Source organism: Fringilla coelebs (genome assembly GCF_963513975.1).
Source record: "Fringilla coelebs genome assembly, chromosome: 4".
Taxonomy (NCBI): domain Eukaryota; kingdom Metazoa; phylum Chordata; class Aves; order Passeriformes; family Fringillidae; genus Fringilla; species Fringilla coelebs.
In genome coordinates this window covers 13,368,923-13,386,495 of record NC_140032.1, presented here as the reverse complement: position 1 = coordinate 13,386,495, position 17,573 = coordinate 13,368,923, and the positions used below count along the sequence as shown (strand labels likewise).

The 17,573-nt window shown below is 39.2% G+C and overlaps 1 protein-coding gene across 1 annotated transcript; it reads right to left on the bottom strand.

Moving 5' to 3' along the window:
• Positions 1–2,787: 2,787 nt before the first annotated feature.
• On the bottom strand, positions 2,788–15,597 carry OTOP1 (otopetrin 1; the record flags this gene model as incomplete). The annotated part of the gene is made up of 6 exons (XM_084204291.1): positions 2,788–2,958; positions 3,334–4,280; positions 5,238–5,368; positions 7,271–7,329; positions 10,131–10,267; positions 15,312–15,597. 6 exons carry the CDS (start codon positions 15,595–15,597, stop codon positions 2,788–2,790), a joined length of 1,731 nt encoding a protein of 576 aa, XP_084060417.1.
• Between the last annotated feature and the right edge of the window lie 1,976 nt (positions 15,598–17,573).

Here is a 17,573-nt window from a genome sequence, read left to right as displayed (position 1 = left end):
CATATATATTAACTATGTTAATCTAAATATATTTCCTTGTCCAAAAATCTATGCTTCTTAAAAATGCGTGCTTCTATTTTTCCTGGTTCAAAATCAATATTTCTTAAAAATGTATATCCTCAAATATTCAGAACTTCATGACTCACTATTGCCTCAAAAGTAGTTAAGCTAAGAGCTGCTTCCATAAAACAGTCTGTATTTGGATGAAACAATATTTTTTGAAAGAAGTCCTGTTGTGAAAACCTCTTAAGCATGTCAGGTCAAAATCAAGTCTCTGGTCCTGAAACAGAACCATTTCAGTCAGCGGGATTTCATCAGTGCAGCTTGGAATAGAATTTGCCCATTAGCATGTTTAAAGCATTTGCTCACTGCCAGAGTGCTACCTTAATTCACTTTTCTGAATAAACTTCAATTTCGGCACTCAAAAGCAATTTAATATTGTGGGCAAATGAAATTATTTCAATCATAATGCGAAGAAGCAGAAAGGGCTAAGTAATTGCAAATGAAATATAACTAAATAAGGATGCTATTTATTTTTGAAACTTCCAAATGTGTGCTACATGTTTGTAATAGAGCATATGGCTGCCTCTTGGCCTTAGGGAATTAGAGCTAGCTCTGCTTTGGCTGAACACAATTGCTGGAATTCAGTTAAAGAACACCAGTTCTAGCTAAAGAATGACATGGGACCCATCCCACAGGAGCAGGGAAAGAAAAACAGGCTTCCTCTAGCCATTTTTATGAGCACTTGAAGGTTGAAGTGGAATTTTTGCCCCTATCTAGTGAAACAAATTTTTTTTATGATACTGGAATTAGCTGTAGAGTTTGTGCAGGATGAAAGATTAATTAGTGCTTTGGAAGGAAGATTAAAGCTCTATTTCATTATCTGGATGGCCCTATTTACTCAAATTGTAGAGAGACAACTGAGTGGTGAGAGGTGGTATTCACATGGAACTAGGTGAGATCAAGCTACTGAGTTCAAGCAGAAAGATAAAAAATGTTGTCTAAGAATGAATCTAAGAGCCAATAAAGATGTTATAAAAGAGCACAAGCAGCTCTAGGGACAGGCAGAGATTACAGCAATGTACAATAGCATCTCTTCTAAAAACCACTCAAAATCAAACAACTGAAATTGCTTTGCAGAAGACTGCTTTGCTCAGTCTCCTGATGCTTCATTCAATTCAGACTTCACCTGAGACTTCAGATGGATACTGATACTTCTTTACCTGACCTGGGCTCTACAAAGGAGGTATTAAAAACTCCTAAGCAGGTTATGGCTATGCAAACCGCAAAATAGAACTGAAGATTAATTTTGATGTGAAGCAATTCCTGAAGCACCCTAAAGCGATCAGGTAATTTATAGAATGGTCTGTGTTTGCCATCTAGTGGTACAAAGCCAAATTTTTTTTTCTTTCTGCACGAGGGCAGACACAGCTGCTGAAATCTCCTCTCTCAGAAGCAAACCTCTCCCACACAGAAATGCTCCTGCTCTCGGGATGATGGTGGTGATAAGTGTACAGCTGTCCTTTCAGGAGCCAGGTGCAGAAATTTTTCAGCCCTTGACCCCCCAGACTTAGGACTAGCTCATCAACAAATTAGCAATGGTTATCCAGTAATTAATTGATCTGTAGCTCCAGTATCCTGGTTACTGCTCCAGTCTTTTGTTCTTGCAGGTGAAAACTCTAAGAATATTCAGGCACCCAATCTTTCACTGCTTTCTGTGAGAATTCAAGCAACTAAATATCACAGGGTTTTGAGAATATATTCTAACATCTTTTAAACCACACTTATAAAACTCTTGGCCAAAGGCCCTCCAGATTTCTAGAGGCTTCAGCCTTGCTTTACAGCACCTCTGTATGAAAACCTATGATTATTTTCCAACCAGGAGACTGATCTACAATGAAATTAGCAGCTCATGAAAAAATTGTGCAGGGAATACATACCATTCTGGCACTGGAACACGTATACCTAAATATGAGCTATAGGACTAGTTTTTTCTCTTAAAACATTTCAAGAATACTTGAATAAAGAATTTTGTAAAAGGAATAATTTTATTTCTCAGTTATGTCATAGAGTAAATACAAGAAAATTATTAGCGATATATTTTATCAGAAAAATTTATATACAGCATTATATCTAATCATACATGTTACTCACCTAGATTTCTTGCTATCTATATCTATCTACAAAATAATAATTATATATTGATTTCCATATGCAATAAGGAACTTTAATTCCCATGCCCCAATCTTCTAGCAAATATTTTAGTATATTAATATTAATTATTAATATTTTAAATTATTTTAATTTTACTACCAAAAAAACCCCAAAGCTAAGAATTAAGACTTGAAGTTTTCCTAATATCTCTGTGATTCAAGAGAAGCTCTTTCTGGGATTTTGTGTTATAAGCCATACAGAGTTTTTTGTAAATCCCTTTCACAAGTCACAATGAATGAAATCAAAGCCATACAAATTGTATAGAGAACAAATCCCAGTTGACTAAAACAAAGATTAATGAGAATGAATTAACTTTACTATGTAGTGTTAATCATATTAACACTAATATGATTCTGAAAAGTGTATTTATACAATAACACCACATATATAACAAAACATGTGGAAATAAAAAAATTACATGCTATTAGCGATTGTCCCTTCTTTAAAAAAAATTATTGAATCTTCTATTTATTGAGCAGCTGCTGCATTCACTCATCCATTCATCCACTCCCTCAACTGTTATTTATGTAATTAATTATTCAATCAATTGTTCACTGAGGGACCGTATATGATCTACGTTTTGCAATTGACCTCAAAGAGCGAGGCAGCTGAATGCATCCGATAGAAAATAGAAAAAGGCATCGCAAGGTTCACAACAATTATCCAGGGTTCAAAGCCAAAAACAATTTCTTCCAGTCCATTGTCATACTCCGGGCGGCACCCGAACGCCGGTGGTATCCACAGCTGCAGGGAAAGAACGTGAGGCCAGTATTAATCACCAGCCCTACAAGTCAATAGCCCCTAATGACTGTGACTCACCGTGCTGCAAACTGGGTTCAGGAGTCCCTAAGAAATCCCTCCCTGTTGCTACGGGGGCACACTGGTGGAAGAGGGTTTCAGCTTCTGCTGTTGCTACAGTTTTTGAACTGTTACTGAAAGGAGCCTCCTATTACCCTCATTTAAATAAACTTTGTTCCCCAGAAGCATATTCACCTCTTCTAGAAGTAAAATGTACTGCCTACAAACTATAGAACCATGCAATTTTAATATACTTATCGGACTTGAAAGGATGGGAAGCTTTTGGGTATTAACTTGTGAACTACATTCAAAACGTCTTACCGAAAGGTTGCAGAGGAATAAAAATGCAGCGATGTTCTTCAAAATTCTCCTCTTGTTGTTAGTATCTGAGTTTCTGCTGTAAAATGAGAAATCTGAGGCTGAGTGCATGACCAAACTATTGTCCTGACTCATTTCTTCTCTGGCAACACCAGCACCATCGTTTTCTCTGCCACAGATGCTGCCTTTAAGCAGACAGGGTATGTCACCGCTGTCACGAGCAGCTCTGCCGTTGTAAATCTCTTTGTACAAGGGGGTGAGGGACAAAGTGCTCCCCCGAGATATGGTCACGATTCTGAGAGTTTTAATGTCCTCATTCACCTTTTCCTGCTCCCGGTGGATGGATTCAATGATAAAGAGGTTCTGAATATATTTCTCAATAATAACCAGAACAGAGTAGGGCAGGTTATACCATGTGTATTTGGGATGACCTTGAGCACAGATAATGGCAAGGATTGAGCCCCAGGAGAGCAGCCAGGACCCTGCAGCTGTGCCCACCAGCAGTTCTGCATCCAGTTTTCGAGCGGGGTTCTTGGAGTTATCCAGTGATCTATCCTCCAGTCTGTAGATGAGAAGGGCGACGATTCCAGCTGTGCACATGAGAGCCAACACGAAGATAGCGTGCAAATAAAACATAGTGAGTGCTAACTCACTTTTAATTTTTGAGCCTCCAATCTGAATTAAATACACAACTACTATGGCTATTGTGCTAGTTAACACGATCAGTCCAAAAATCATTCCAACAGTTATGCCGTGGAATTTGAATGGAGTTTTGTTTTGCTGGTGGTGCTCAACTTTACGACCAATGTTCTTCCACAGGACATAGAGCATCGTGGATGCTAGGATGTGGTACTCTATATTAAAGGGATATAGGTAATATATTCCCTGAGAAAATATCGAGCAGAGAGTTGTTGTTGTACAATTGCATTGAGGTGCATGATCATCTAGAACTAAAGGAGAAGGAGAGATCAGTTATGTGCATTATCAAGGTTCCTTTTTTTAAGTGAATAAATAAAACATAAATAAAATAATGAAACACAAAAGGTAAGATTTCAGTCAAACAACACCCAGGTACCCACCTAAGAAAAGGCTTCCCCATGCTTCACTGGGGTTTGAAAGCAGAAGGCATCCCCAGCAGTTGGCATAGAATGGCCTGGGTTGGAAGGGACCTTAAAGATCATCTATTTCCCTGCTGTGGGCAGGGAACCCTCCACTATCCCAGGTTGCTCAAAGCCCCATCTAACCTGACCTTGAAAATTTCCAGGGATGGAGCATCCACAGCTTCTCTGAGCAACCTGTTCCAGTGACTTGCCACCCTCACAGTGAAGAACTTTTTTCTTTATTTCCTCCTTACTCTAAAAGTTTGCTGACTACAACTTGCACCATCTCGCCAATGGAGAAAATTATTCATTAGTAAAAAAAACCACCCAGAGCAAAGTCCTTGTCTTGTAAAACAGCACTAATAGACAACTTCTATTCCTTTGAGCCATCCCGCTGAATCCTGGCTACATGCAATCACTCTCCTGGGAAAGACTTGCTAGATTATCCATACTTGCTTTTTTACAAATAACTTAGTAAGTAATAAACTCTCTTTTTAACACTGCTATGTTAATTTATTACTGTGACTTAGTAATAAAGTGGTTTCTTAGTGATGTTCCTCAGTGATGTTATTCCTGAAAATAAATGTTCTCAAAAAATCTATTTGTTTGGAACTTAGAAGAAAATTACTGCCTTGTTCACATACATGATAATGATCACACAACATTTCAGTATCAGCTAATTACCATGTGTCCTGGAATGACTATGCTGACATAATCATGAATGACTCAGCTAAATCCTACAGTGACAGCATTTTGTATGAGTGTGCTAGAGCAGGAATTTCACAACACACCAAGCCTTTTGCTTACCTATAGTTATGTTCCCAAAACCAAGTGTGATTAGTCTTTCCTTATGTTCATTCAGTTGATGTTTTGACTCTGTTAACACACCATTTGTCCACAGGAGCAAATTTGTGAAAACAGAATGGATAACACCAAACCTACAAAACAAAGTAATTATTGCAGGAATCCTCACAGACTGTATCTCATGAAATATGTGAAATGAAATTAAATTGATTAACTTTCTGTGTACAAGCTAAATGGCACTATTTATTTGTCAGTGCAGGGGAGGGTTGAAAAATCATCACCAATCTCTAAAGATGTTCTGCAGTCACTGAAATCAGTCTTCCAAAACCTTACAGAAATTCAATATATTAAATGGCCTAATTCATTAAAGTATTCATAGAATGCTTTTATTGTTTCTTATGTGATGGGTTTTATTCTTTGGGCTGGACAAGCTTCCTGTTAGTGATTGAACAATCTGAACAGGATTATTTGTTTGCAAACCATATTTCACAGCCTTCTGCAGTGCTTCTTCATATTCTCTGTCTGATCTTTCTTCACAGATATCACCATCTTCTCCAACTTCTAGCCCAAGCATTTTTGTCTCCTGGAGAGCGCTGAAGATAACAGAAGGCTTTATTCCATTCAAAGCAAATGAGGGTAGGTCTCCATGCCTTTTTGAGGTTCCTGGGCTCTGACAAACTATTTCAGCTTGGCAAAACAGAATGGCATTGGAGAATGAAGTGTATTAATGGTCCTGAACTTCCTAATAAAATCCAGAAAAAAATCGTCCTCCGTTGCCAAGCAGTCCCTTTTTTGTAGGAGGTCATGTATCTATCTCTTTCCTAGGCACAATCCTTTCACCTACCAAGGCCAGGTGATTTCCTGCACCTGAGGCTGTTCATGTTTCTTCACCAAGAAACAGTTCTTTATTAAAACATTGTTCTCAGTGATAAACTTGCAGTTAGAAATTTTTAAAATCTACTTATAAACTGATAGCATCAGCTGACATTGCACAGCCTTTCGTAATCACTCTTCCTGAGCATGGGGCTTCAACACTTACCCAAGAGAGCAGAACAAATGGAGAACCTTCACCACAGATGGTGTTTCTGAGCAAATTTATTTTACCTCCTATAGAAACCGGTCAGATCATTGATAAATTTAAATAAGTACTTTGAAAATTACCATGTTTGCTTACTTATGTCCTATGTACAGACAGATTAATATACATTAATCCACCTTCTCACAAAAGTAGAGAACACATTGGATCTGATTTGGTACAAAGGATAGAACAAGGGAGGTTGTGTTTCCAAGTGCATGTGCACAGCTTCATCCAGCACAGCTGCGAGGTGTGGTTGACATGCCTGAGGGATGGGATGCCAGAAGGACCTGGATGAGCTCAAGAAGTGGCCCTGTGGGAACCTTATGAGGCTCAAAAGGCCAAGTGCAAGGTCCTGCAGCTGGGTCAGGGCAAGCCCCAGCATCAACATGGGCTGGAAACATTCACGGTCAGGTTGGATGGACCTCTGAGCAACCTGATCTAGTTAAAGGAGTCCCTGCTTATTGCAGAGGGGTTGGACTAAATGGCTTTAAAGGTTTCTTCCAACCCAAACTACTCTATGCATCTAAGACCTAGTTTTAAAAAGGTGCTTTCCATAAAATCAATATAAAATACCTCAGTTACACTGCATTGACTGCAGGTTGGTGATACAGGTTCCCTTTCAGTAAATAAATAAAACATAATATAGTGCATAGTCTTAAAACACATATATGATGCTTCCTTCTTAAGTGACTCTGTGGTATCATATATTGCCAGTTTCCTCTCTCATGAGAAAAATATATGTATTCTGACACTATTTTGTGTTACAAAATATCAGTGCAGATTAAATAAGGTTAAATGGAGTTACTTTAACTGTTCTATTACTTTCTACTTAATGCAATCAAGGGGGAATCAATCTCTGTATATTTCCACTGTCTCTCATACAATAAATCTTTGGTGTTAAAGCACTGTACAGACCTACACCTATTAACATGCCAGATGAGGATCAGATCCACTTTACCTTTCAAGTGTTTTGAAAGACTGGATAACATCCTTTGCATGACACCACAGAAAATATACCTAAATGGAAGAAATACAGAGAAATATCATTACACTGATACACATGTGTAACACTCAGAAAGGAAAGTGCATCTGTAGATAGACATTCAAATGGTTAACACTTCTGATGATTTAAACTGAGGCAGCTCCATCTCCACACATGTGAACGAGCTCATGATTTCATGTGATATTTACACAGAACCTGAGATTTCTTACATGAAAAATCAGTGGCTTAACAATAGAAAGTCTAAGTATCACTCACCAAAACTTATTTTCCTTCTGCACCTGAAGAGATTTTATTTCAATGACAAACCAAATAAAGCCACTGGCTGTGGATAGAGGTTTGATTGCTGCAGGGCATAGTGATGCTAAGTTTGAATAATTTATGAAATATATTCAGTTCTATGGAGGAAAACAGATTGATGAAAGGATGCTAGACTTGACTAATAAAAATACAAATTCCCAGGAAGCATGAGAAAAGTTTGTACTAACTGCATGAGAGACAACCCCATTAAGGACACAGCAGCTGCACCCAAGGATAGTGCAGAAAACTCAAGGAACAAAAGAGAGAGATAACAACAATGAGTTAGCAAGTCAAGGCAAAGAGGAATAAAATTAGAACTCTCTGTTTGTGACAGCATAATGGAGCCCTCAGAAAGAGATTGCCACTGAAACAAAACCAAGTGTGGATAGGTTCAAGAGCTATACCAATATTCCTCAGGGATGTTAGGGTGACACTAATAGTCTGTTAACTCCCAATAGTTCCTAGGATACTGAACTCATCAGTAGGTGAACTATCAGGAGAGAAACAGTCCTAAGATTTCTCTTAAAAACCTGCCTGGTTTGGTATTCCAGAAATGGTCTGAAAAGTGATAAAAACCTTGGGTTCTTCTTCAGCAACTAGAGTAACTGGAAGCCCATTTTTCCACAGCATCCATTACTGCAGGATGCCTTCACAGTCACTGTTTCTGAGGTAATCAGTGCTAGACAAATGCAGTTCTTTATGGCTCAACTATGCTACCCAGCAGTAACAATTCCTCTAATGAAGCATTTATCAATGAGAGGAGTGGCCACTGTAAAATCCCAGATGTAAAGACTAAAATATTTCATGTAGGTTTCAGCTGAAATCAAATTGAGTTTACCTTACTCTCTAATGCCATATTCAATTTCCCATCCTGGAATAAATGCAGTAAAATCTGACAGCAGATCTGAAACCATTCTTTAAAACTTATAAAACCATAAGTGTTGAAGATCTGTTCAGACACAAGATAGTGGGAAGAAATAGGAAAACTCAGTACAGAAATAGCATAAAATCCAGTTTTGGCTCACAGAATACTCATTGCCTCAAGGGGACTTCTGCCTGCAGAAGAACATAATGCACAGCCTAACATGTTAGTTCATACATGAGTGCAGAATGTATGTGTTAATTTCATGGCATGTACCAGGATGCCTCACTTAGAGTAAATGACAACAGAAGCTGATACATATCTGGTAGAAAACAAATTCTTTGGCTTTTTGATGACACATATTACATATTAGGGATGTTCTCTGCTGTGATTTCATTCATTGTTTTAAAGACAGAAGAAAATTAGGCTTAGGTAAGAGGTATGTGGTTAATTACTTTTTAAATTTAACTTTTTCTTTGATTTGTCAGGCTAACATTCAAGTGTTTGTTATTTTAAGCTCTGTAGATGATAAACTCAGTGACACTGGGTGATGTAAAATTTAAATTAGAATTCTTGTTGCCTTTGTTCAACATTTTTATTCACCATTCTTCCACACTCCACTTCATGGTGGCTGGAAACATTGTCAGCTCTGGGTCACTGGCTGTAATGAAGAATGCTGTGTTCAGATCAGCATACAGAAGAGCTTAATTTCATTGGCTTGTTTTTCAGAGATGAAGGAATGAAGTTGCAAGACATGGAGGTGGATTTTACAAGAATGTAAAACTAAGAATACTTCAACCAATTCCGAATTTCAGAAAAAACATAGATGGGGTGAGAGTTACTGTTTAAATTTGCTCATTTACATGCAACCACAACTGCCAGGAAAACATTTCTTTCTGAATGACATAAACCCTTTGGAAAATTCATAAAAGTGCCTGGCTATGATTGAGTATCTCGGCTGAGTGGCTTTTTCTTTCCTTCTTCCCTACAAACCTGCTGACAGGGGTTTAGAGGAGTTAATGTGAGAAACAACCAGCTATGGAGTGTCACCACACACTGTAGACCCACAGACTTATACCAAACAGGCAGCTGGAATATTTCACAGGAGTCACTGACTACGTTTGCTACTGTGCAGCCACTGACAAGAACAACCAAATGCTTCTCGAAGGAACTTCCACGTTCATTTGTTACAGGAAAGTTGTGCAAGTTTTTAGAACCAGCCAGGAAGGGTTTTGTCACCTTTAACTTACCAGGCCTACACCTCTAACCACAAAGGAACATCAGGTTAGACAGATTGAATTGAACTTGTGTGGCAAGTCCCAAGTACATAAACAAGGGAATTGTCTTTAGCCAAAATACTCCTTTCAGCCTGAAAATTCTGAAAATTCCGTATGTAACTTCAACTAAATAAAAAGTTCAACTTCAACTACAGGAGAACATTTTTTTATTATTCTTTTTTTCAAACCCATGTTTGGAACCCATGAATTTCAGGTTGCAAAGCTTGAATTTACTATACACGCAAAAGCATTTAGTCCTCAAAAGTATTCTGTGAAATTATTAGAAATCAAATTAGTGTTAAGTCCACTGGTGACAAGATAAAATATACTTTTGAGAAGAAACAAAGATTAATATAAAAGTACAACCAGTGACTTTTACCTGTAAGATGGTGTGAACAGCATGTGTAACAGGAAAAATGCCTTCAGTTGGTGATAAACAGTTTGAAAAGTCAATATAATATCCAATTTTAAAGGAGTCCAGAATTAAAGTAATCACTGCAAATAGTGTAATCCCACCTACAAATGAAAAAGATTTTAGAAAATTTTAATGTATAGTTATAGTGTCTAGACACTATTAGTAAAATATACAAAACCTCTTTAGGGGAATGAAAGTTGATCAATACCTGTGTTCTTGTTTAGGGAAATAAGGGAAATGCTCAAGAAGATAATTGACTCTATGAAATCAGTGCCTCTAATTTGTGACAGCCTCTGCCCAGTACATGGAGCAGGGTCTCCACTGGACAGCCCCTCAGGGTCAGGGAGGAGTCACCAGGCCAGCACTGCCCAGGACATTCAGCCCCTGGCAGAGTGCCCAGCTCTGGGCAGGACAGGCTCCCAGGGGACAGTGGCACTGAAGCAGCCAGAGAGGGCAGGATTACTGCCCTCAGCAGCCCCACAGCAAACTGGGCACTCCTGGGGAGCTGAACCATCACCTCACATCCCCCAGCCCAACCCCTCCACAGGGGAAGTCACACAATCACCTGGTGTGCCCTCCCCATGGCTGGGGGGGTCACACTGTAACTCAGAGACCACAACCACAACGAGCTGTATGCTTGGTTCTCCTAGAAAGGAACCAAAGATTTAATTTCAGTATCTATATTTCACACACACACAAAAATATCCTAACATATTACTCTATACCCTGAAGAACTTTGAAATACATTTCCCTTTGTTCATTTTTTTGTTGCTGTTATTATTGGGTTTGTACCTGTGTGACAAAGTATAATTGGCTACGAGATTACTGAACCAAACTTTGGGTTTGGTTTGAGGGATTTTTTTTTTTTTGGTGCTTGTGTGGGTTTGGTTTTTTTTTTTCTCCTTTTTTAAAGCTTTTTTTCAAGCAAGTTTTCACTGGATTTAATTTGGACTTATTTGAATGAAGACTAGATAAAAATTTATCCACGGACCTTAACCAGACCTCATGATATAAACCAGCATCAGTAATGTAATCTTTCTTTACAATTCCTTACAGAGTAAATAACATCACTAGTTTGACTTGGATGAATATTTATCTTTTATATAGGGCCACAACCTAACTTCCATATAAGTACCATGTGTTCCACTTGACATGTGGTAGTGAAAAAGTAACACTAAATTAAAAATTTATTGAATCAATACCTTTATTGTTAAAGTTGCATTGATAAAAATTAAACAGAAATTATATAAACACACTGTAATTTTGTTTATTATTTCATTCACTCATTAAAATTAAACAAAAATAGACTTCAGAGACCTTTTCAATCACAAGGGTATGAATACCAGTAGGATTTTATGCTTCTGCTTTACAATCCCTCTATAATAAAAACACTGTAAAATTACTGATCGAGTGTAATTTCTACCAGGAGCTAAAAACTTTTGCTTTTGTATTGCAAAATCTAAAACCTCAGCTCTGCACTTCATGCATGTGTATAATCCCATACATTTTTTTAAAATTTATGCTTCTTAGGTCAGCTCATTTGTATTCTAACATACATAACAGGACGGGAGCCCACGCTTTTAAATAGAGGTGCCATTTTTATTGTGTATGAAACTAAATGGTATAATTTTGTGTAAAATATAAAATTATAGGCTACTCATGAGATCAAATGGTATGTTTCTTTCCTTATCTAAAGAATGTTAATAATTATGATATAAATTAGAATTTCTAGTTCTGATTATAAAATTATAAATATAACTGATTATAAATCACTCTGCTTGAGGTAACTAGACATGCAAGGTGTTATACTACATGGACTTCAGAAGTCCCTTCCTACCTGAGTTATTCTAAGATTGATTTTGTGACTTATGGTTTATTTACAAAGTAGGCAGGAAACAGCCTATTTGTCTGAAATGAGTCCATTTCTCATGTGTTATAATTGTTTCAATAAGAAGGCAAAAGCTATCTTCTGAAGCAAAAAGATTATAGACTACTGACCTCCAAGGATTAGAAGAATTTAATGACTCTTAATTTCAGATTGTTTCATTTATTCAAATGGTATTTTGATATTTCTGCAATCGCCCAGGTGGCCACATTACAAGTGTATACAAAGTGTCCAACATGCTTATTTATGGGCTTCAAAAGAGAATGGTTGTACTAATTTTCTTAGTCAAAAATCAAAGCACAACCTTAATGACCCTGCATATGGTATGTTAATAGGTTTTCTGACAACTTTTTGTGATAGAAACTTCAGTAGTATGTGCTAATACTAAATGGACACCAGTAATTTCAAGGAAGATAATTCCACCACTTAATTATTTTCATTTAAAATTGTAAGAAATGTGAAATTATGGCTATTGAGCGCTGTTTCATTATTTTATCCTTTCAAACATTCATTGAGACCTCTGTGTCTTAAGGGATCAATAATAGGATTTTCAATATTGCTAAGTGCTGGCTCATTTCTTGCTAGTTACCATCAAGAAGATCAGAAAAACATAATGATACATTGCAAAAATACCAGTCTCATTTTAAATTATTGTTCAAATAATTGGCAATGCAATGCAGGCAGTAAAAAGATACAAGCTGAAGTCTGTCAAGACCTTTTAAGTTGACTAGTTGTCAATGCTCTAAACAGAAACTGTGCTGCTAAAGAATGTGATAAAATAAAGCTGTTTGTGAAGCCAACTGATTTTCATTTTGAGTTCTCTGGCTCACTTCACTGAACTTTCCCACAGAATGGTCAGAGAGCTTTTCCTAGCAGGAGAGCATACTTAGGGGAAAAACATTTGGAATAAGTCAAGGAAAGACTTCCTAAGATTCCCTGTGGTTATTTGGGTCAGGATAAGTGTGTTGTATTAAAGACACAGCTCTGCCACAAACTTTTCCCACATTCAGACTCCAGGAGTGGTTCTTGGTCAACCACACAGGTGGAAGAGAACCAAGCTCAAGGGTTCACACAATTGACACCTTGGTGCAGAAAGGCTTGGGAAACCTTCCTGTGAGCAGTTCTTACAAAGCAATCATCTGTCCTTCCAGGGTTGATAAACATGTACCAGGAGTTAGTTATAGGAGGTTTTTATTGAATCATTCCATTCCAACATTTGTCAGAGCAAAACAGTCTAAGCAGACAACTGCCACCACTTTCACTAAAATGATATTCACAGGGTGAAAGGATTCATGAAAATACACTCATTTAATACTGTTTAATACAAGGACATTTGCTGTCACAATAACAGCAAAAAGATGTTTTTCAAAAGTAGCTGATAGAGCTAATAAAAAAATTGCAGGAAGCTTTCAGTGGAAAAACCCAAACAAAATATGTCTGTCCCACTCCATCCTCCCCTTTCCTTTTTGGACTTTTGATCTTTCACGTAAAAGATTTCTATGACAATAGCACTGATAAAGAGGAGGGCAAGGGGGATCTTGGCAGAGGAATTGCCACCTGAGTTTTTCCTTAGCTCAAATAAGTTTTCTTTTACCAATAGAGGATAAAGGAGTTGTACAGACTTGTTGTAACTACAAGAAACTCCCAAGAACAGGAAAGTGTAGGTCATTCCCTAAGGGCAAATTTGTTGAATTGCAGCCTAAGAGAAGCCATGGAACCCTCAGCCCTTGAGAAGCCAGTACAAAGAGCCATCCTGTGCTGGTAAAAGAAATGGATAAGGTAACCTAGTAGTTCAATTTAGGATCTTGTTTCTTAGTTTCTGTGACTCCTTATATTCTGTAGGACAAATGAAATGCTGTGAATGCGGCGCCAAAAAAAAGAGGGTGGGGGATCCTGCTGTACTTACCCATGCTAGGCAGTATTTATTCCATATTTAGGAGGGGAAAGCTACCCTCTGAGTAACAAAAGCTTAGCTTGGCCCTAGGTAAGATCATATTAAGCCTTGCATGAATTTCAGGAGGTTGTAAGCCACATAAGCTAATAAATGAAAAATGCTTGAGAGATTAACATTGCCTTGAAAAATAGTAAATAATCAAGAGGAACAAGTTGGTATGTGAACTCCATACATTTCAGGAAAGAGTCTACAGACCATGACTGTACATAAGACATTAAAAAAAATAGGTTTTCTGTCAGCAATTCAAACACAAATGTTAACATTGCGAAGAAAGTAAATGATACACAAGCACTGAGATTGAGAACTACATTTTCACAGCACACCCTTACTTTTCAAAACAATCAGGTGTCAGGTGTTCTTGGAATTTTCATTTAGAAGTTTAATTAGCTGCTGTGAATATTGGCTGTAGTCTCATTGTTAGTAGGTAGAAAACATTTTAGGGGAAAGCTGTCATAACACTCCACTTAAATACTTTCCGATCTATCATTCACAGTGCTGAGACTGGAAGAGGCTGGGATTGCCTATTATTGCACAAGCACTGATGTAGGCTTTTCCTCGGTACCTGAAAACACAGATTGCTGTCACTACAACTCTGTGATGTGCTGACCAAACACCTTCTCTCAATATACCTTTGTATCCTCACTCTGGTACACAGCTGACTGCAGATAAGGGCCAGCACACCCCACCACTACCTTCACAAACTTGTATACTTTTTCTGCAAGCAAATTCTCAGTTTAGATTCCTTGTTTAACTGCTTTATGTACTGATAACAAACTGATCTGCTCAGGGATTTTGTCCTCTTCTGTATAACTCAAGATGTTTCAAAAGCATCACTGTACACATATAAACAGGAATCTCTGATATACGTTGGTATAGACAGAGCTTCAGGGCTTTTCTGACTGGTACTACCATGAGTAAATTGCATTATACCATCTGGAAAAGGTGATAGTTCCTCCAAAACAGCTGCAAGACACCAACAAAGCTGCCTCTTCCGCTAGCTATATTTCATTTTTCAAGTTTCACCAAACCAGCCTGGTAAGGAAGAAAGGCATCAGAGCTTTCAGCACTATCAATGGGAGGTTGGAAAGTGAGGATGTTTAACAAACAGCTTCCCAATACAATCTTCTAGTATGTTCAGCTTATGCATATATTTACTTTAGAGTGCACTGCATGTTCATTCAGTTTGCAAATACCAGGATGCCTCCCGGTAGGGATGGAGAGGTAACAAAGAGGCAGCAGACACAGGTGATGGCACAGATGTCCCTTGTGCGGTAGGTACCACTCTGTGCCATCCACCCGTACTTACACTTCAGCCAGCGGGCTCCAGCGTGTGTGTCCTTGTCCCGGATCAGCCTCCTCTGCGTGCAGCTCCTGCAGAGGTACCACAGCATCCAGAGCAGCTGGATGAGCATCAGCGTGATGAGGTAGGAGAGCAGGTGGCTCTTGCTGATGCCCACAGCATGCACAGCCCAGGCGAAGGTGAGCAGCAGCCCGGCTAGGAAGAGGTTGATGCCGTACTGGCTGCTGAGGATCTCGGCGTTTTTCTGCGGGTAGCTGCCGCCCACCGCGGGGCACCCGGCGGCTTGCTCCATCTCCCACGCCGCCGGCCAGGCGCTCCAAGCAGGCGGCCCCGCTTTCCCCGGGGAGCCCCGAGGCCGCTGCTGGCCCGTCCCCCATCGCGGCGGGGGCGGAGCGGGACCGCCGGCCCTGGCCGTGCCCTGCCCGCGGGCGGGGGTCCCCGGCTGCCGGGGCAGCCCCGCGCTCCCCGCTGCGGGAAAGGCCGCTGAGGTTTTTGTGGGACATTCTTCCCTGAGACTGACAACAGCTGGGGTCCACACCAGAGTGAGGAAAAGTGACTCGGACGAAGGGTAGCTCGGAGCCAGCTCTGCCCGGCTTCCTTTGGTGCGGGACATGGGGACATGGTCCGTGTCGGGGGACCTGTGCGGTGTAACACGTTCCCTGGGCAGGAAGCTGCAAAAGACACCGTGTGTTGAACAAACCCCGGCCCGACAGCTGGAAAGCCGAGAACCTGGAGCTGGTGAGGCTGGAGCCTGCCCTGCAGCCCAGGAGCCACCAGCTGCTGATGGAGCTCCTTTGCACAGCGAAGCAGTGATGACACACGTGCTTCACACTCTGGGCTCCACAGGCCATGTTCTCTTGAGCAATCGGTACTTTCACTGGTAGGACAGAACCTCGTTTTCCAGGAATTCTCTAGACCTTTCAAAAGTCGTAATTTACCTTGGTTTTTTTAGAAAGTCCCATTCTGACAACACAGTACTTTAGGAATTGCTAGCTGGAGAAGCAACCACTGAGCTCAAAGTAGCAAAACCTTCTGCAGAATTTAGTCTCCTTCTTATATATTCATTTTCCCAATATTTATACACACTTTCAGTATTGACCCTTTTCTACTTAAACTGAAATCTCTTAACTTAGGTATTTGGATGCTGAGCATAGCTTGGAGGCCAAACACCAAGACAGACTGGTCCTTGTTCAGGCCAAGCACATCTTACATTTTTGCATTTTTGCTCTGTACCTGTTGGGGTCATATTGATTACCCAAAACATTGGCTTTTACAGTGAGTGACCCACACCTTGCATGAAATTAAGCCACTAATTCAACTACAATAAAAATAATAATAAAAAAAAGATATCTTGAAAATACAGTGTCTATTTTACTCCACTTCCTCTGGCAAAGGAGTAATTTTAAGCTTTTTCTCTTCTGAAGCTAGAAATTAATAAAGGGGTTTTTCTTACATAACAAAGGACACTTCTGAGCTTACATATAAGTGTCTGGGGTTCACAAGCCTCTTAAAGAACAGGGAAGGAAAACAAAATGACAGAAAGGTGGAATGAGTGAATTCGGGACAATCACCTATTTAGGTAAACATAAAGAAGAAGTAGTTCCTGTCCTTTATCCCTTTTGTCCTGTTCTCAAGAAACAGGTATTTTAGACCATGTGCAAATTTTCCTTTTGAGGAATGCACTTAACGGGAAGCCCTATGTTTCTCTCTGGCCCGTTAAACCAAAAGCATAACTAGTCAAACAGTCAGGCTTCAACCACCTCTAGCTCACAGCTACATCCATTGTTATCAGAAATGGCATTGTGGAATTGCCAAATCCTACTTCTATCTCATAGAATGTAACCTTTAAAGAATAACTAAGAAAGATGTTTCCATTTTACAGAGCTTCTATGGGCAACTGTGATAAATAATCTTCACTGCACGGACTATTTTACTTCAAATTATCCAAGAGCATCCCTTGTCACCCGTAAAGGAAAGCTCTTTGGTGCTGGTACACACTCTCATCCTGAAATGAAATAATGTAAATGGATACAGAAGATACCTATGGTGGTCTGTACCAAGAGAATACATTCAAGCTTTAGTTGAGGTGGGGATTTCAATTGCTACCTCTTTCTACTCCCTTGCCCTAAATTCTGTATTTGGTGGTAAGGAAAATAACAAAAGCAAGGAGTTCACAGAAGTGGCAGCAGCATTGTGTCAGGTTACAACAATTAAAACAAGCATTGTTTTACATTCTTACAAGATTTGCCACTACTTCCTTTTGAGCAC